Source organism: Drechmeria coniospora, chromosome 01 (assembly GCF_001625195.1).
Source record: "Drechmeria coniospora strain ARSEF 6962 chromosome 01, whole genome shotgun sequence".
NCBI lineage: Eukaryota > Fungi > Ascomycota > Sordariomycetes > Hypocreales > Ophiocordycipitaceae > Drechmeria > Drechmeria coniospora.
In genome coordinates this window covers 2,720,438-2,740,649 of record NC_054389.1, presented here as the reverse complement: position 1 = coordinate 2,740,649, position 20,212 = coordinate 2,720,438, and the positions used below count along the sequence as shown (strand labels likewise).

The window sequence follows — 20,212 nt, the reverse complement described above, 5'->3', positions numbered from 1 at the left end:
CGAGCGCTCTTCCTTGTTGGCGCTGCTGCTCCGGTTCCTAGCCGGACATGGGCACATCTCTGTCATGCGTGGGACGACGAAATCCGGCGGCGGCCTGTTGCATCTCGAGTTCGAGCTGGTCGTTGGCGTCATCCGAATCTCTGTCGTCGTCACGCAAAGACACTGTGATGGCGGCCCCCCCATCGGCAGGAGCCACGGCCGTCGAAGGGCCTTCGGACGGAGAGGGAGGGATGGAACAGTCTTGGTCGCCCTCGCCGTTGACTTCTTTTCCGCCACGGAGCCGGGCCTGCGTCTCTTGGGCGGCATCTCGGATCTTACTGAAGAGGACGGTCTTCGGGACGATGTCTTCTAGAAACTCAAGGTTATCTAGATGAGAGACGGCGTTCGCTTGTTGGAGGTCATGTCAGAAACTGATCATCGACAGAAGTAGCTGGCGGGCCGGTCGCTACTCACCAACATCCTTGTATTGGATATTCCGTCTCGGCTTACGCTCCGCCCTCGCTTGGTTGAGCGAAGTCTCGGCTAGGTGCATGATGAACATTTCCTAGGGATCTCCATCTTCAGACGAGGGAATCTCGAGCATGCGCAGAAAATGAGCGGGAAGGAGAAACTTACGGCGGCACGGGTGATGGCAAAGGCGGCATTGTTCGAGCAGTGAGAGACATCGGCATCCTTGTGGATGATTTTCTTTACTCTCGACACTAAAAAACAGGAGGCGTGTCAGGGCTTGAGGGCAGAAATTAATGGGGAAGAGGAAGATGAAATGATGATGGAGGCCATGGGAATGAGCGACTCAGCCATCTCACTCACATGGGAGCTGTGTGTGCCCTGTTGGCTCAGAACGCTGAGGCGCGCGTGAGTTTGTCGGTGCCGATGTATCAGGCATTGGTGGCGATGACAGCCGAGGTCGGCCGTTGGAGAATCGAGAGCGACGGCGGGTGAATGCGATGGATCAATCCAGCTCTGGACATGTAATAATAATACACCGTCTGGCGTTGAGCGATACGTACAGTCTCGTGTCAGCGCGTGTAGATGTGCCTTGGGCAGAGATCAGGAGGTAGTGAATTGGCTGGAGAACAAAATGGTAAATTTAGGCCGCGACGTTCATTGGCAGGCAGCAGGGAGGGACTGTCACGACTTCTTCCCGACTTCAGGCTTGTCGCATTTCGCGTCTGGCTGGCTGATGTGACTGACTTGCTTACCTACGGAACACGCGACCATGTGTTATTGCTACGTAAGTATTGTCTTTAAAATTGAACAAGTACGTCGTGCGTGACGCTCAATGGCATGCCAGGGCCTGGGAGTATTTTTCTGCCGCAAGCGAAGCCGACATATGACGATGGGATGGATGATGATGATGATTCATGTCGATTCATCCTGGTGAAATGAAACGGATCCATGACGAGTCAGGCCGATGGCGTGCATCGGTACGGAGTACTCCGTACTCCTTCGTACGGTACTAGCATTAAGCATGTTGGTGCACGAGAGATCTCAGGTAATTACGAGATCGGAACGGTATAACGTGATGTTCCGGGAGGTGGAAGCAGGCTGAGCGCTGTATATATAATAGTAGGTACCTCCAAGACTCAGTGCAGCACCAGCACCGCACTCGTACTGTATTACTGCTTGTGAGCTAATTAGCGGTTACTTGTCAGTATTCGGTACGTCACTCACGCTCACACCCCCTGCTCCGCTGTCTGTCACCTAGCATGCACAGTACTAGGTAGGTAACGCTGCTCTCTAGCCAACTGGTAATAATAAGTGTATGCACTTTCCGGACTGCAGTACTGTACATGTACATCCATCAACTGCGAGCGAAGCAGGATTCCGCCCTTCCAAAAAAAAACCACCAAAGAGAAGACTAAGTCAGTACTTTTGGTGTTTATTTCACCCTCTCTCCGTCGACGCATCGAACAGAGGCAAGGCATACGCCTGCCCAACATGGTTTGCCAGCCGGCACCATGAACCCCCCACCGCCTTCTTCGTATCATCGAAGTCCACATGCAGGCCGTCGCACCTCGTCCATCACTTATCGACTCTCGCATGCCGTCTCCAACGTCGAGCAGGGAGCTGCCGCCGTCGAACCAGGTCCCGGAGAGCGTCAGATTGAGGAGGAGATTGCCGAGATCAAGAGATATGAGGTTCGTGAGCCGCCCCTGTACCACCACATGCTCCCCGAGCTGTACAGCTTCCTTCGCCTCATCAATCTTGACTCCTCCCTCGACTCTTCCCATCCGGCCCACGCCGGTCTGATTTCAGGAGGATAAAGTTTCTTACTCTCAATTGCAGGATTTCACAACCATTGGTAGCCTACCACCCTCCAAGCCTCCTTTCCCCATGGGACGTGAGAGAGCCGACGACGAACGAAGGGATCGACTGACGTTTACCTGCAGACTGGGTGCAAGATGCCGCGCGGGAGCAGGCGAGACGCATGACGCGGAGGACTCGAGCTGCAGCCGGCCTTTACGACCGCGGCCAACCTGGATGGCGATACCGACTGTGGGCCTACTATGATGCTGCCCAGGGATGGATCGTGGTCACCCTCATTGGCGCCGCGATCGGCCTCAACGCTGCCTTCTTGAACATTGTCACCGAGTGGCTGTCGGACATCAAGATGGGCTATTGCACCACGGCCTTTTATCTCAACGAAAGCTTTTGTTGTTGGGGAGAAGACAATGGTACGTTTTGCAGGGCCTGCTTGTGCTATCGCACTTGTGGAGGTTACGGCACTGCGCCGTATCATCCGTACCAATCCATGCTGACACAAAATTCTTGCAAGGCTGCCAACGCTGGCATCGCTGGACCGGCTTTGAGCCTCTGAACTACTTTATTTACATAATATTTGCTGTAAGACCAGCCACGCGCTTCCCGACTACGTACACTGTCGTCGGCTTGCTTCGTTCCTAACTCCCATGGGATAGACTGCCTTTGCCTTCACCGCGGCGGCCTTGGTGAGGTCTTTTGCGCCTTACGCGGCCGGCTCCGGCATATCCGAGATCAAATGCATCATAGCCGGTTTCGTCATGAAAGGGTTCCTTGGATTCTGGACCCTGCTCATCAAGTCCGTCTGTCTGCCGCTGGCCATCGCCTCCGGCCTCTCCGTCGGCAAGGAAGGACCAAGCGTTCACTATGCCGTCTGCACCGGCAACGTCATATCCCGCCTCTTTACCAAGTACCGGAACAACGCTTCCAAGACGCGCGAGATACTGAGCGCCTGCGCCGCCGCCGGTGTGGCCGTGGCCTTCGGCAGCCCCATCGGAGGCGTGCTCTTCTCGCTCGAGGAGATGTCGAGCTACTTTCCGCTCAAGACCCTATGGCGGAGCTACTTCTGCGCCCTCGTTGCTACCGCCGTCCTCGCCGCCATGAACCCCTTTCGGACGGGCCAACTCGTCATGTTCCAGGTCAAGTACGACCGAGACTGGCACTTCTTTGAGATCCTCTTCTACATCATCATCGGCATCTTCGGCGGCCTCTACGGCGCCTTTGTCATCAAGTGGAACCTGCGAGCGCAGGCATTCCGGAAGAAGTACCTTTCCACTATGGCCGTGCTGGAGGCGACCTTGCTCGCCGCCGGGACGGCCATGATTGCCTATCCGAACGCCTTTCTGAGAATAGACATGACGGAAAGCATGGAAATTCTCTTCCTCGAGTGCGAGGGTGCCGAGGATTACCAAGGCCTGTGCGACGCCGACCGTCGCTTCTGGAGCGTGCTGTCCTTGGTCCTGGCCACGGTGCTCCGGGTCTTGCTCGTTATCATCTCGTACGGCTGCAAAGTTCCCGCCGGCATCTTCGTTCCATCCATGGCCATCGGCGCTTCCTTTGGCCGAACCGTCGGCATCATCGTCCAGGCTATCCACGAGGCCCACCCGTCGAGCGTCTTCTTCTCCGCCTGCAAGCCCGACGAGCCCTGCATCACGCCGGGAACGTACGCCTTCTTGGGAGCAGCGGCGGCGTTGAGCGGCATCATGCACATCACCGTCTCCGTCGTCGTCATCATGTTCGAGCTGACAGGCGCGCTGACGTACATCCTACCGACCATGATCGTCGTCGGCGTCACCAAGGCTGTCAGCGACCTGTTTGGCAAAGGGGGGATCGCGGACCGAATGATTTGGTTCAATGGTTTCCCCTTCCTTGACAACAAAGAGGAGCATAACTTTGGCGTTTCCGTGTCGCACGTCATGAGGACGTCGGTGGTGTCCCTTCCCGCCCACGGAATGACGCTGGGTGACATCGAGCGACTCCTGTCCGACGACAAGTATCAAGGCTTCCCCATCGTCGAAGAGGCAAACTCGAAGACGCTCGTGGGGTACATTGGCCACACGGAGCTTCGGTACGCCGTGGATCGCATTCTGCGAGATAACCCCAACTGCGGCACGACGGCCGAGTGCGTCTTTACGCCACCCCTCCGACGGCAACTGGGCTTGCCTTTCACGCCGACGGTGACGGTAAGGACGGACTTGAGGGCCTCGACGGTACTGGATTTCAGCCGATACGTCGATGCTACGCCAGTGACGGCTCATCCGAGGCTGCCTCTCGAGACCGTCATGGAGCTGTTCCGCAAGATCGGTCCACGGGTCATCCTCATCGAGTACCACGGAAAGCTGACGGGCCTTGTCACTGTGAAGGATTGCCTCAAGTACCAGTTCAAGGTCGAGGCTGAGGAAAGTCCCAAGGATGATCATGGCATCTTCGAGGGAGAGGAGCAGCTGTGGCGCGTCCTCGGTCGCGTTGGCAGCTGGGTGTCCGGCCATCTCGCCACCGTGTCTGGCGGACGGCTACGGCTGAGAGGGCGTGGAGAAAATGAGTATGGCACCGCTGGCTGGAGTGGAGGAGGTCCCATCATGGATGGGGACGAAGATGTAGGCGATGAGGGCGTCGAGCTGGAAAGCAGGCGGTCCAGTTGACACACCCAACGTGCGGTGCCTTGTAATAAAATGACTTAGTTTTCTTAGGCAATAGTGAACGAGGCGCTACATGTGGAAAAACTTGGAGAAAGGCTCGGGATGCATCATAGACATCGGTAAAGAGCAGTGAATCTAGATGAGTGATGGGCTGCCGTCGTTTCTTGGAAGGTTTCCCAAGTCGGCCACGTCTTCATCCACAAAGCACTCGTCGACGATGTGATTGGGGTCGTCGAGCGGAATCAGGGGCTCCCCAAGGTCCGACTGGGCGGTGCAGGTGCCTGGAGCATCCTCGGTCTCGTCCTTGGCGCCAACGATGACGTTGCCGGCGACGAGCAACGCAGCACCGGCCCACCACAGTGGCGGCAAGGCCTCGGCGAACAGGGCGAGCCCGAGCAAGGCGGTGAGGACAAAGTTGGTGGAAGTGTTCACGATAGAGACCTGGGTGGTCGATGTGCCTTTGGCGAGGGCGGCGGTGAAGAGCGTCCACATCTGCGCGAAAGGACACGCCGGGTTAGCTCGATCGAGGCAGCTGGTGGAGAATGGGACTGAGGCACGGATTGACATACGATACCATTGAATACGAGGTTCAGGGCGAAGAAGGACTGGGTGGCTGGTCAGGCTCATGTTGACGCGGTAGAAACTGGCAGTGCAAGTATTGGGTCTCGAAGGCGTGCATCTAGACTCACACCTCGGACGGCCGCTTCGACCACCTTTTCTCCTGAGGATATGCCCAGGAAGCCGGCGATGGTTTGGGATACGCTCGTAGTGAGACTCGTCGTCGTTCTAAACGTCGGCGTTATTGTCGTCAGCGCGCGTGCACGACGTATGAATGCAATGCCGTTCTCGTCACAGGAGGAAGCGGAAACTTCATGGCAGCCATGATGGTGGGAACGGACAAGAGCGAAATGGCACCATAACGGTCCAACACGGTCGTCATGGTCAACGGGTAGCAGGTAGGGGCTACTCACAGCTTCGCAAAGACGCCGTTTAAGGCCGCACAGGCGCCGCTCGCCATGGCGAGAAAGATCCAGCGATTCCGGCGGTCACGGCCACCGAGATCCAGTGCGGCTTGGGCGTTGGCGTCGGCCATCTCAGTGGTCGTTGACTCGGGGGCTGCTGCCGAGGAGGGATCGGCTGCCTTGCCGCGCGTCAGGTTGATGCGATCGCGACGTTGCCGGAGCATCCTTGGGAATCTATGCGATGAAGCGAGGGCGGGAGGAGGAACCGGGGGAGGATGCCGATTCCGTGGCAATGTTCATGTATCTGTACTTACGTTGCTACATGTAGCAACTGTACTGGGCGCGATACGAAGGTACTTATTGGGTGACGTCCCCAACCTCGGGCTCGGCTCGTGTTTGTGATTCAACTTCGTCAATATCAGTCATCGGCAATAATAATAATTAGTTCTCATGCATGGAAATGGCTTGAAATAAACACACACAATTTGGTCATTTGCACTCGTAGACCTGCAATTTTTTGTGGTGTGCTCGTTCCAGAGATCTCAGCTCCAAGATGCTTTCTTGAATGCCAGTCAGGCTTGCGCCATCTTCGTCCGCCTAGAAAATAACCCAACAGAGGGTATAGGGGATAACGATGACGAGTGAACATGTAATACGACAGCCACACCAGATGAATGACGACGAAAGGCCTTTGGCTTCCGATTTGTACTTATGCGGCAAGAATTACTTCGCCAACTCCCGAATTCCCATAGTGTTGACAATTGCCTACGAATGCAGACGGGTATGGACAGGCCGGCCAACTTAACTCCAACCGACTCCATGACTTTTGATGTGAGCCGGTGCTTCAACAGAGAGTGGCGAGCTCGCGAGCCACATTTCGGGGCTCGAGCGTAGAGAGAACCAGCATCCCCTGACGTTCTCGGTATGCCTGGACATGGCCCATTCACAAAACCAAACTTGCCGTCGCCTTGCCGTCGCCTTACCGCGTCTTAATCGTCAAGAAAGGTCCATCCTACCAGCAGAGACGTCGACGCTGGGTGGACCGTTCGTGCTCATGTTTTGTGCGCACCAAGCACCTTATGCGAAAACAGGCTGAATCAAGAATGAGAGCGAAGCAAAATAGAACAAAATTAAAATATGCCCAGCAAAAAGCAAGACCCAACAAGCGTCCTCGTCCCATCCTCAACGCCGCAAAAATGCAAGCTGCATGGAGCAAGCGGTAGCACGCACCGTTCACGCCACAAAGTTGGTAAAGGAAGTGCCCGCCGTATCTGGACAGCGCAACTTCAACTTGTACGATGCATATGCAGATGAATGCATGGCAAGGGGCAACATAATCGTCACCCTTTCATGTCTCGCCCGGTTTCTTGGCGTTGCAGCTGACGATTTTGACTTTGTCCGCGACCACAGGCTGGCTGCCGTTGTCCATTTTGAATGTCACGTTCTTGATCAAGAAGGTCCAGACCTCGTCGCAGAATCTGTACGTATCAAGACTTCCCTGCAATCCGGTCTCTCGTCAGTAGCACTTCTCGTATCTCTCAATGCCAGGGCCTCTGACCTTGAACTGCAGCCGGCTCTTCACATTCTTCTGCAGCGTCTCGGTGATAGCTTGGTCAAAGTTGCCCAGAATCTTCATCGCGAGCTGCGGGTTGATGCGTTCGTCGCTGATGAGGTCGTCGAGCGTGTCTGTCAGTGCGAGCCCGATGCTGAGAGGGGTGACTGGTTAGCACGCCGTCATCCTCATTCCCTCGCACCACCCACACCCATCATGATGTACCTGCTCCTACGATATAGCTCGTAATAGCTCTGCGCACCCGATGCCATGGTTTCAGAAACTCGTCAACAGTAGTGTGCCTGTGTGTGTTCTCCGCGATCGAGAGAGAGGTAGGGAGGTGGAAAGTCGGGCCAATGTTGCTTGCGAGGTCGGGATTCCAGACAGGGCGCGGGGCTGTGGGGTTCTCCGAAGATAGACATTGGCCCAGGGATGCCTGCCTATCCGTACTTAGGTAAGCTACCTTCTCTCCCCTTCCCACCTGAACAGCAGCCGCGTCATGTGACGTCGCTGGTGGAGTACTAGGAATTAACTCGTACTTAGGTACATTGTACGAGTGTAGTAAGTACATGTACGGAGTCTGTGTACAACTACCATAAGTGTACTTAGTATGTACACCTTTACGAACATACGAACTCGTGCTCTGTACCTACCAGCTTCATCATCTGCTCTGCTGCATGTAGGCTGAAGCTTTGGCACAACCGGCCCATCACCCTTGCCCAGCCAACATACCGACGCAGACAGACGACCGGTTTCCTCCTCCCCGAAGCACTCCCTAAGCCACCGCCGTCAGTCACGATGAGCCTCAAGTATGGACTGGGCGTCGTCGCATCATTCTTGGTCATTGTGGCATTCTGTAAGTGTCCGGGCCGGATGCAGAGAGATGGGGTGATGCAGAAAAATGGAGATTCAGAGTGAAGCTGGTTAGCTGATGAAATGCTGCTGCAGACATGCTCTTGACTGGCAACGGCGAGTCCTTCAACTTCGGCGCCTTTCTTGAATCCGTCTCTCCCTATGCCTGGGCCGATTTGGGCATTGCTCTGTGCATTGGCCTCTCGGTTGTCGGCGCGGCATGGTGAACATCCATTCTTTCCTTTCAACGCGCGAGAGCCTGTGTTGAACGATGTCCAATTCGAAGATGCTAACTCGTCTGCGGCAGGGGCATATTCATCACCGGATCGTCCATTCTCGGCGCTGGCGTCAAGGCTCCGCGCATCCGAACGAAGAACCTCATCTCAATCATCTTCTGCGAGGTCGTCGCCATCTACGGCGTCATCATGTCCATCGTCTTTTCCTCCAAGCTCGACCCTGTCGATGGCCCTGCCGCCTATTCTGCCAACGCCTTCTACACCGGCTACGCCCTGTTTTGGTCCGGCCTGACCGTTGGCTTCTGCAACCTTGTCTGTGGCGTGGCTGTGGGCATCAATGGCAGCGGTGCCGCCCTAGCAGATGCTGCTGACCCCTCTCTGTGCGACTGCTCCCCTTGACCGCCGTGCCCAGGCCATTCGCTAACCTGTGCGTGATAGCTTCGTCAAGATCCTTGTCATTGAGATTTTCAGCTCAGTTCTCGGCCTCTTTGGCCTCATCATTGGCCTGCTTGTGTCTGGCAAGTCCGAGCCGTTTGGTGCCACGGCGTAGGCGAATTGGCACGCGGGACAGTCTGGTCATGGTGGACTGTGACGCACCACCCCAGCCTAGGGAACGTCGATACATGCATGCATTGCGCCAATAATAATGATTTATTTACTCATACCTGGGCCGGCGTTGGGAATGATCGGCCGAAAAATGGCTGTGCTTGCTTTACTAACGGTAGTGCATGAGGCTACTAGATGCTAGAGGAATAAAAAAGATTCAATTTAAATACCATACCATATCGAATCAATCCAGTTCAAACTAATAAAATAGTCGATGACCTGAACTAAACGGGATGAACGAATGGATGAATACACGACTTGAAAAGAACAAGTAAGTACAGGGGGATGATGGTGCAATCCGGAACGGAAATGCGGGTTGAATAAACGAATAAAGACAGAAAGCAAGAAGAACGAGGGAAAGAACGAAGAAAGATGAAACAAACACATTCCCACTGGCGAAGGAGTGCGCTTACATGGTTCCGACCCCTCGAGGTGTGTCCAGCAGCCAGGCAAAAACCTTGGTGCCCTTTACCACCTTCCTGTAGCCGCTCGGGATCCCAAGCAACGCATTCGCCGACCTCAGGCTGCTCACTTTCGAACTCCGCTGACCACCAGTGGTGGTCGCGATGAGTTGCTCCCCGCAAATCGTGACGACTGCGCGTTGAAATCCTGGACGGGGATCCGGGAGCACGTCATGGCCCAAGGTGGCGACGACCTGGGTCAGGCCGACGGGGGAAACGCCCGACTGCTTTTGCAGGGAGGGATAGACGAGCATGTTCAACGTCACGAGGGCAGACGCTGGATTCCCGGGCAGGGAGAAGATGACCTTTCTCGCGGCATTTCCAGCCTCGTCCGTGACAAGCACCGTCGCAAAGGTGGCGGGCTTGCCGGGCTTCATGAAAATCCTGCCAAAGTGAATGGTGCCACCAAGGGAGTGCTCGATTGTCGGTTTCAGCAAGTCCCGCTCGCCCATGGATACGCCTCCCGTGGTGATGAGGACGTCAACCAGTCTGAGGGCCTTCCGCAGCGATTCCCCCAGGCCGTCTTCGTTGTCCTTGACGATACCTAGGTCGACGACTTCGTAGCCCCATCCTTTGATGACACTGAGGATGCTTATACGGTTTGTATCACGTACCTCGCCGTAGCGGAGGGGCCCTGGTTTATCGTAGTCGACGAGCTCATCGCCAGTCGACATGATGCCCACGACCGGGCGCCGGAAGACCTTAACATCAGAAACACCGACTGCGGCAAGAAGGCCAAGCTCGCCGCCGACGCTAGAGATCCGCTCGCCCTTCTCGAGAATGATGGAGCCTTTTTGGACGTCGCTGCCGACCTCTCGCACATTGTGACCCTCCCCGACCACCATGGCCTCAATCTCGATTTCGTCCTCTTCGTTGCCATTATCCTTCGTCGTCCGGAGGATGGTATTTTCAACCATGACGACGGATGTAGCTCCCTGTGGAAGTGGTGCACCAGTCGTGATTCTAGCCACCTGTCCGGTCTCTAAGGGTTTAACATTGCCAGGGGCAGCGTGTGAGACGGCAGCGACGGGGAAGATACCCTCTATGTGACCACCTTCGGGAGCCACAATTGCGTAGCCATCAACAATGCTAGCCCGAAAGGCAGGGACATTTTCTTCCGCCTTGATCGGTTCGGCAAGAACGGAACCGACGATGGCTGCATCCACCTTGGAGGTTACGACGACTGGATTGGGGGAATGCTCCAAGATAAGAGTCATGGCATCTTCGATGGCGACTACGGGATATGGAGAGTCCCGATGCCGATGCGAAGGTCCAAGATGAGGATGGATGGAGAGCGGCTTTTGAGCCGAGTTTGTGTGCATCCCGGGCATGCTCGGTCCAGCATGAACATCATCTTCCATAGGCACTCCACGCCCGGAGCATGTGTCTTGTCCCTTGGGCCTGCCTGGCCCAGGCGGTATTCTCGGCGCAGCATGTATGTCTTTCTCAGTATGCATTCCATGTCCGGAGCACATGCCTGGTCCTGGATGCGTGCTTGGTCCAGGAGTGATAGCAGGGGTGCCTTGCTCAAGCGACATGCCGTGGCCGGTGCACTTGCCTGGCCCAGTGGGTATGACCGGTACAGGAGGAGGGGGCATGCTTTTGCCAGCATACAGAAATTGCGTAGGAGGCATGCCTTGTCCGGTGGTTATGCCTTGAACAGGGGGTATGCTTTGGTCAGCATACAAAACTTGCGTAGGAGTCAAGCTCGCCCCAGCATGTATGACTTGTCCTGCTGGCAGCACGATCTGCCTGGAGCACAACTCTGGCTCTATAGGCATGCTTTGTCTCACAGGCGTGCCTTGTCCTGGATGAGAGGTGTGCCCTGAACACCCGGCTTGGCCACCAGGCACACCCGATCCGTCAGGCATGCTTTGTTTTGTCTGCATGACATGTACTGGCGGTATGCGCTGCCCGGCTGTCACGGTAGGTGCGTGGCTGGACTTGTGATGGTAAACATGATGAGTATGCTCGTGGTGATGATGGTAGTCCTGCTGAGGATGTGCTTCATGATGATGCTCTCGAACAGGTCCTTGCCGAGGGCCGTACGGTAGGTAGCTGAATGTAGCGTGGGAAATTTCCGTGTCCGCGTCCGCGCATGCGCATGAAACTGTGTCTGCATTGGCATCGGCATCGTCTTCGGCGCCTGCATCGGCGCCTTTTCTTGCCTCTGTGTCCAACCTGTTGATACTTCCTGCATGCAGCTTTCGTGAGTCGGCACCGGATGCCAGGGCGCAAGCGTGTGGTAGCATCTTGACAATGGCCTTCAGATTCTCCGCAGCACCCGATGGAGAGCCAGGGAGGGTGACGATAACGGTCGTGTTTCGAACACCTGCCACGGGTCGGGCCAGCATAGCATCTTGATGGAGCGTTAACGAGAGGGATTACAGTGACTTTGAGTCCATTCCGAGACAAACTTACACGGGGTGATTGCCAACGAGGCGGTCAGCATGGCGAGTGCCATACCCGAGGCCTGCTTGTGAAGCAGAGTCACAACAGCCTTCCAATTTCGTCAGCATGCGCTCTAGTGAAGCCGTGACATCCCGCACGAACCTCAGGTGTGCGGTCGGTCACGGAAAAGCCAGTGCCACCACTCGTAAGGATTAGGTTGGGCGGGCTCGGCCCATCGGCCCAGGCTTTGATCTTCGCTTGGATCTGGAGCTCATCGTCGGTGACAATGCAGGTGGACCTGACTTCCCACTCGCGGTCGCCTTCACCTTCAAGAACATTGCGCAGAACGGCGGTGGTCCGATCGGAGGCAGGATGAACAGCGGCCGTGGTGGACACGATGAGGATGGCAGCCACGAATGGGCCACGGTCCATGATTTGATCATTTTGATCCCCTGCACCTGGCGTAGACATGACGCGCTAGCATATAATTCAATGCGATGACAGCGTCAAAATTACGAGTGGCGGTGGAAAGTTGATGATTGAAGTTTGAAGGATGAAGGATGAGGGAGGGAGATATACAAGGAAGGAAGAAGGAGGGGGGGGGGGCGGATGGAAGCCCCTTTTCGTTGCGTGGGAGCTGGGAAGCTTGGACGTTGAAGTCGGAGGCAGCTTTGGGGTGGTGGCACTGGTTGCACGAAGTTGCAGTGGAGTCCGGTCTGTAGGACCGTTGCAGAAACGGCCAAATTTGGAAGTCCGGCCTGAAAGCCCAAGTAGATGCAACATTCAATATTGACATTTTGCTCCTAGAGTAGCAGATTGTGTCACATTATCTATGGTAGCAAGCTGTACGGCTTTTTTTAAGAATAGTGTAGGAAACAAGAGAAAGGTGAATATCGCGTATCGAGCCTAAGTAAGTACTTATACTTACTTAAAGAAGCTGTTTTGTTATGAGTACTTACTTACAGCAAGCTGTAAGTACCGAGGTGAAAAAAATGCCAGGATCGACCTCGGGGTATCGATATCGATAGCCAAGCTGCTAGCTAGTACGCATTCGGACTTGATTATATTTGCAACTAATACTCAAGACTTTACCTCCTCCGTTCGTACTTATACTGTACTTAAGTAGATGTGCGTAAACCCTTGCTAAGTACTACTATTACTGAACTGTACGGAGTACTGTAGGGCATGAAATGACGGGTACCCAGGGTAGGTAGGAAGGAGTACTTGTACTTAAGCACTCGATCGAATATTACCGTGCGGCATTTACAACTAAGAACTCCGTGCTTGAGTGAAGGATATATTGTCTCTACTGTAACCGTACGAACATCGGACTATTGTTAGCAACCAATTTTCCCATCTAAATAACCCGCGCCCGCGCTCACCATTTGTAGGGATTCGCAACAAAAACACATGGCGTTTCGATTTCGGAACTGTTTTGTATCTTATTTGATTTGTGTTGACTATATGAAGAGCGGCGATGGGGAGGAACACACATGTTCGAGCAGGACCGTGTTCGACACTGCTGTACTGTGCATGGAGCCGAACTGGTTCTCCGAGGTCCAGATGGCCTCCGCCGCCATTCCGAAGCACGAATTGGGTCTTTTTAAAATTTCGCACAAAGGAGATTGGAAAGGACGATGGATGGCAACGTTTACCCCGTGCGGTGTACGCATTCGCGCATTCATGACTATGAACCGTAATTGTTTCTGAACCGTGAGCGGCAGCTTGTTGCGGATCGTGGCGTGGCGTGAGCATCGGCAAGTAAACCAAGTAAACCGCCGCGCTAGTCCGTACAGGGAGGTCGGACTGCGCATTGTGCGTTCAACTGAGGCGGGGTAATGGAACTGCTTCGTTCTGATGCTGTTGGAGATCGAAACTTTTGATTGCTGCACCATGATTCCGAGTGAGTGAAATTACTATAATGTTCTGAATCTGGAGAGGGAGGGTGCGTCGGGTCTCGCAGGATGCGTTATGGATGGATGGATGGATGGTGTCATTTGCTCTGTTTTTTTGATGCTAGCAGTCAAAGGTGGGCGTGGCGTGCCGCCGACGCGCTGTTGTTGCTGGCACAATAGAGTTACTCGTCGGATGCAACATCACATTGCGTGCATTCAAGCTAGTACCTGGATACGTAAAGGCGCCTGCATCGTACGAGGCGACTGACGTATGCAACGTACGAGCACATACAGGTAGAGGAGCAAAGTGAAAGTGCAGTGTATGGACCTGAATGCTGGAGCGGCAAGGTGGCAATTTGGGCACAACCTTGTTTTCTCCTTGATACGAAGACGCCTCCGTCCACATATTACCAAGACTGCGCGCTGCATGCCCCAACAAGGCAGGAAGTGGTGCGCGGTGTAGGCGGTGCGGTCGGATGGCAACGTGTAGGTAGGTGGCGAGTCCTGGTGGTTGGGACCAAACAGCCGGTATCGGCCAGGGATGCTTTCTCACTACCAAACGCCCCCCCTCTCCTCCCTTCCTGCCCTCTCATACGTTGTCTCTCCAGCGATTGCCCGTGCACGACGCAGCCTATAGGATGAGAATGTCGCCTTGTTGGCTTCTTGCATTCCGAACAAGCACAGAGGAGGAGTTATGTACTAGTATGCGCACGTGTTGTACGTATGTCGCGTACACGAATTTGGAATGGCCTTCACGCGAGCCGTATTCTTGCCAACATCTGGTTCACGGCTTGGCCGAGTCTGTACTCAGTACTAGCGACGATGTGCAAATGGAAAGTTATTTGCTAGGGAGCACTGTGCTGTAAGCATCGGTAAATTTAAGCCAGTAATATTATATATGTACTTGTACAACTCGAGCCAGCATTCAACGAACCCGAGTGCAGAGTACGAGGAACAGGAAACAGCCGTAAGCAGGTTGAGCTGCACTTGAACTCATGTCTCATGCAAGTACATGTAAGATATAGGCGAAACGCCATACTGTAGATGGAGCAACCCCCCTTGTAGATCACTCGCCGAGACGTGGTCGCAAAGCGCATCTCACAACGACTGCTGGGAAATCGCACAACGTGCATGCATATTTGGACCCGTACGGAGAGTATTGTCATGCGAACTATCCCAGACGCGTGCTTATGACGGAGTATGTGTGCTTTCAAATAGCATGTAGCTCTTGCAAGTAATGGGCAGGTCGAATTTGGCGACGTCCCCCGCAGTTGGCAGACCCGTCATCGCCCGAAAATGTGGTAGGTACATGTACTGCAAGTAATTACACGTAATTACTCGTAAGTACAGTACGGAGTACGGAGTATGGAGTACTATGCTGTACATACAAGTAATTTAGTAAGTAAATACTTTGAAAGGCATATATGTACGTAGGCAAGTACGTTCTCCATAGTATACACCTATACAAGCAATAATGGGAAACGGCTCGTTCATGAAAACTTGTAGTTGTAGGTGCACATGCACAAGTACTTGTTGTAGGTGTACTTACATATATAAGTACTCGGTACGGACGGAGTATTACTCTTCAAGAACTCCGTACTCCGTACACCAATGGAGTACGGAGGTCACTGGTGGAATATACATGTACTAGAACTTATACAACTACCTGTACGGAGTACTGTAGACAACATCCACAAGTTCTCCAAGTGACAACAGGAGTACTCCAAGTAACAACCCCACGTTATCCGAACCCATTTTATTGATCCCGTGTCTCAAGTACTCTCGTACTCACTGCAAACTCGATTAATGCGTCGATTCACAAGCAGCGGACCTCCACCCTAACCCTTCTGCATGGGTTGCTGAATGAGCATCCCAACAGCTCCAGCTGGCGGTTGGTCCACTGAAATGGGTGCGACGGGCGGATTGGGCACCCTTCTCACCTGCGCTCGTTGTCCGGAGCGCCCCATGCGCCCAGTCGTCGGATCGCAGTCTCGACCTCGCAACACCGCGACAAGCTACAAGGATGACAGGGGGTGCGCATGGGGGTGGGAACGGGGGTGGGTTCGGAACAAGCACCACAGGACCCAACTGGTCGAGTTCGGCGCCGCGGTCGCCGGACCGTGAAGGACTAGATGATTCTGCCAAGGACAACCCAAGACTTCGTTTGGTGGGAAAGGCCACAGCAGGCCGTGCGAGAGGCCGAGAACGGTCCGGTTGCGAAGCGACGGCGGGGGTTGGCGACTGCGAGAATTATTACTCATATCTACGCTTATGTGCTGAACCACATGATTCGCCTCGACGATGGATTGCGGACATTGGAGATTAGACTTCAAGCTTCGGACGAGTTCGGAGACCCAAGGGCTGTAACCCCACTCTACTAGTCTGTAGGGCGGGGGACCTCGGAAGGCGCGAGGAGCCCAATGCTCACTTACCCGTTGCCAAAGAGCGGTAGGGTGTACAGTAATTAAGTTACCCAAGCAGTAAAGGAATTACGTACCTACCAACCGGCCAGTACACATGTCGGGTCAAACTGGTATTAATGTTCTGTTCGAGATAGTTGGGAAACACGGAGCAGAGGAAGAGGGAGGATGTTTAAGGTTTGTTTTTGAAAAGAGAAGGGGGCTCGTCGGAATTGCAGAACGCGCCTGCAGGCGACTGGCCTGGTAGCATTGCGCAAGTACCGATTCGGCAGGCGTACCCTTCGGGTTGCATCAGAATCTGTAATCGCACACTGTACGGACACTCTGGGCAGTATGGAGTACTGTACGGAGTACGGAGTAAGTACATGTTTGTCAGATGTTAGTACGGAGTACGGAGTACTCCATGCTTACATGTACTCCGTATTACTTGTAACACTCACTTCGTACAGGACAGGACATAAATGTAGTTGTATTTATAATCATCCAGGCATTCTTGTACAAGAGTATGGAGTACGTGCAGTGTCCGTGTTCGGAACAACGGATACCGAATCTCCATAATTGTCGTTGTACTCCGTACATGTCCAATACTTTGGCCCCTTTAGGCGTTGCCCCTCCCACCGATAATCGGCGGAGGCGCTAGTTTGCCTGTTGAGGCTAACTGTACACCTATTTTGGCACAGACTTTGGCACCGTTGACCGCCCAGCCTGGTCCCGCAGAAAAATGCTCTGTTATTTTGACTGTTATTCTCTGCTATCCGTGCATTGTACTCATTACTGCGTGCAGCTGCACATGTGTCTATATATATGCACACCTACGAGCTTGATTGTGTGTACGAGTGACTCTGGAATCCACTGTACTGTGCAACCTACTTCGCTGAGTCACTCGAATCTACGCCCACGTGTACCCAAACACTTGTGTGTGCATGTGTACGAGTAAGTCTTGGGCTGGTGGTCTGTCTCCACAGACCACGGGGTGGCTCAAGTAATGTATTTGCGCGTACAGTACTCCGTACTCCGTACTTACTTACCTAGTACAGAGGTGTATTACCTATCTATCAAGGTACCTCGCCTCCTGTACACCTACTCCGTGCACCTACTTTCTGTACGGAGTACATGTTTGCATGTTAAATAAAGAAGCCGGCTGTCCGTCCAACTTCCCGCCCTCCCCTACATTTCATTCGCCGAAGCGCCAACTTTCGAGTGCGACGTTTCGAGTGAGACGAGTAACGACCAACCACAAATTTTGTGTATATCTAGATAACGGCCAGTCACCACGGCGAATACGACCACGACCACGGCCACGGCCACGACTGCGACCACTTCACCACTGCCACGACCACGACCCAAGGGTTGCGGCCACAACCAAACCACGACCACGGATACGACGAGCAGCGAGCTACATCGTTCTCTCTCCTCCCTGCCCGGTTCGCCTCGCTTCTTGCTCACACATCGATTCGTGAACAGCCTTGGCCAGCATCGCAGAGAACGTAATTCTTCACCAAGCGGCCCAACAACCCCCCCTTCACTCGTTCCCCTGCCTCGGCCGTCAGCCGTCAAGATACTACCTTCGTTTCCGAGGTGGAAGTAAGCCCATCCAGTGCTCTCCTCCCCTGCAGTGCAGCCGCTCGGTTGCGGGCTGCGCAAGCACTGCATAACGTACCTTCTCGGAAGCATCTATTCAATATATACCACCAACTTCAGAAACATGCCCTCACATCACGCTACCGATCCCGGCACCCATCGAGCCGGCGCTCGGTCCAACTCGTCCGTCCAGCTGAAGCCGGCCATCGACGTCAGGATCGACGGTCACTTTACATCCAAGGTCTACACTTCCGGGTCGACCATCTCCGGCCAGGCCGTCATCCATACCCAACGAGACACACCCTTCGACCGGTTCGAAATCATCTTTACCGGCATCGCCGCCACCCGACTCGACTTCGTACAGCAGTATCCTTCCCATTCCTTCCGCCCCTTCATGAAGCTCCGCATGCCCATCCCACGTGGCACCCTCCCCGAATCGAAAGTTTTCGAAGCCGGAACTTCATACGTCATCCCGTTCCACTTCGTCGTCCCCCACCAGCTCACCCTGGGCGCCTGCACTCACCACTGCAGCACTCCCGGCGTGCGAGAGCAGCACCTTCGGGTGCCTCCCACCGTTGGCTTCTGGGAGGCCGATGATCAGGCGCCAGAGATGGCGCAGATCGAGTATTCCGTCAAGGCGAGGGCCTGTCGTGAGACGGGCAAGATCATGGAAGGCTACCACATGGTCAAGGTTTTACCCGCCGCTCCCGAGGATCCGCCTCTCGACATCACCGCTCGGGACGAGAGATACAACTTGTCCAAGTCCAAGACGATGCGGAAAAACCTCTTCACAGCCAAGACGGGCAAGCTGACGGCCACGGCCTCCCAGCCTGGCGCGGTCATGCTCTCCGGCGATGGGCAAAACGCCTCCACCTCCATCGCCCGCGTCAGCCTTGATTTCGCCCCAAGTTCGTCCGGAACGCCCCCCCCAAAGATCAACTCAATGTCGGGCAAGATCATGACGGCCACCTTCTTCGGTGCCGCCCCGACTGATCTCCTTCCGAATCTGGGCAGTCGATCTGCCTACACGGCGAACCCGTCCCTAAGTTACGCCACCACACATTCGCTCTTCAACCTGTCCCCGGATCAGGTGACGTGGCAAGAGCGAAGCATATCGACCCGTAGAGATTCAGGCTATTCGAGCCTGGGAGTCGACGAGGATGCGTCCGAGAACAACTATGCCAGGGGCCGTGACCGAAAGCGCAAGTGGGCCAAGAAGTGCACGATCCGACACTCGGCGATTCTCGAGGTTCCATTCAGCATTCCCCTGACGAACCTAAAGCTCTTCCTCCCCACCTTCCACTCATGCCTTATTTCGAGGACCTACACGCTGCACTTGAACCTTTCTGTTGGACCGACCAATACAACCATATCGCTGGCGATTCCGCTGCAAATTGGCGTCGAAACCGTCTTTCCGTCTTCGTTCGACGACGGCCTGCCGAGCTTCGACAGCGCCATGGCCGAGGTCGAGGTTGAGGAGGATGCTGCCCAGTACCACCAGCCTCGTGTCTTCCGGATTCCGGACACGGTCCAGAACAACGGCCTCCTGCCGGGGTACGACAGCCTCGGCCGGCGCTCCATTGGTGCCTCATGATCCGGATTGCCTCCTTTTGTTCACTTGCGTGCCGCAGTCATGAGCTGCGTTTAGCATCAACATGTTGAACAGGCAGGCGATTCTTGGCGTAGCTGTTTGGGCATGATTGTCGGCATCCGCCGTCATGCCCTCTGGCGGCACAAACCCGTTGCTTCTGGCTTGTTTTGCGTTCTGCTTTTGGTCCTGCTTGAGTCCCAGCAAGCTAATCTGTGAAACTGGTAAAATGGAGTATAGGTGTTAAAAAAAAGCGGCCGGTTTGGTATATTGTTTTGCGGGAATCACGCCCAGTTCGGGTAAAGGAGGGTTTTTGTGTTTGTGCCATATGAGCGTCGGTTTCGGACGACAAAACCCAGTAGAGCAGGGCTCTGAACATAATGTTAATATACTCGACCCACTCATTCCAGAGTACTTTGGACGCCGGATTTGTTTCTAGAATAATTCTCTGACGGCAGGGTAACTTTTCGAATTCCGTGCTGCAGATTGCAGACGTACCATACGTTCAACCATTTGTGTACAAGTACTTGGCAACTCGTATTCAGTATCGACAGTTGTTTCGAGATTTCCCTAGGGCCTTCTCCTCACGGTAGTGTATACTTCCACATTGCCGCTCTGCTTCGCTGGCTTCATGGTTGCCGGGACATGGCGCGGCAGAGGATGTTGTGCTGCAGCCTACCGCATGCATGGCTTTAAAATTGTGTATTGGGCGTGGGCGAAAATCTGAAGGACGGCTCGGCTGAAATGGTCGTAAAAGGCGTAGGAGG

The 20,212-nt window shown here is 54.4% G+C and overlaps 6 protein-coding genes across 6 annotated transcripts; 3 read left to right on the top strand and 3 right to left on the bottom strand.

The window, feature by feature from the left end:
• Nucleotides 1–37: 37 nt before the first annotated feature.
• On the bottom strand, nt 38–886 carry DCS_00731 (Histone-like transcription factor and archaeal histone family protein; the record flags this gene model as incomplete). Its single annotated transcript, XM_040798068.1, has 4 exons — nt 38–387; nt 454–544; nt 616–701; nt 811–886. 4 exons carry the CDS (start codon nt 884–886, stop codon nt 38–40), a joined length of 603 nt encoding a protein of 200 aa, XP_040658951.1.
• Nucleotides 887–1,961: 1,075 nt separating this feature from the next.
• On the top strand, nt 1,962–4,904 carry DCS_00730 (voltage gated chloride channel; the record flags this gene model as incomplete). The annotated part of the gene is made up of 5 exons (XM_040798067.1): nt 1,962–2,141; nt 2,290–2,344; nt 2,394–2,678; nt 2,780–2,847; nt 2,922–4,904. 5 exons carry the CDS (start codon nt 1,962–1,964, stop codon nt 4,902–4,904), a joined length of 2,571 nt encoding a protein of 856 aa, XP_040658950.1.
• Nucleotides 4,905–5,036: 132 nt separating this feature from the next.
• On the bottom strand, nt 5,037–6,087 carry DCS_00729 (uncharacterized protein; the record flags this gene model as incomplete). Its single annotated transcript, XM_040798066.1, has 4 exons — nt 5,037–5,393; nt 5,471–5,506; nt 5,591–5,687; nt 5,873–6,087. 4 exons carry the CDS (start codon nt 6,085–6,087, stop codon nt 5,037–5,039), a joined length of 705 nt encoding a protein of 234 aa, XP_040658949.1.
• Nucleotides 6,088–7,070: 983 nt separating this feature from the next.
• On the top strand, nt 7,071–9,053 carry DCS_00728 (vacuolar ATP synthase 20 kDa proteolipid subunit; the record flags this gene model as incomplete). Its single annotated transcript, XM_040798065.1, has 5 exons — nt 7,071–7,585; nt 8,099–8,271; nt 8,364–8,490; nt 8,575–8,883; nt 8,942–9,053. 5 exons carry the CDS (start codon nt 7,071–7,073, stop codon nt 9,051–9,053), a joined length of 1,236 nt encoding a protein of 411 aa, XP_040658948.1.
• A 465-nt stretch (nt 9,054–9,518) lies between these two features.
• Nucleotides 9,519–12,432, bottom strand: DCS_00727 (gephyrin; the record flags this gene model as incomplete). The annotated part of the gene is made up of 3 exons (XM_040798064.1): nt 9,519–11,929; nt 11,992–12,070; nt 12,124–12,432. The coding sequence occupies 3 exons, from the start codon at nt 12,430–12,432 to the stop codon at nt 9,519–9,521; spliced, it is 2,799 nt and encodes a 932-aa protein (XP_040658947.1).
• A 5,549-nt stretch (nt 12,433–17,981) lies between these two features.
• Nucleotides 17,982–19,451, top strand: DCS_00726 (arrestin; the record flags this gene model as incomplete). Its single annotated transcript, XM_040798063.1, has 1 exon — nt 17,982–19,451. One exon carries the CDS (start codon nt 17,982–17,984, stop codon nt 19,449–19,451), a length of 1,470 nt encoding a protein of 489 aa, XP_040658946.1.
• Nucleotides 19,452–20,212: the final 761 nt, after the last annotated feature.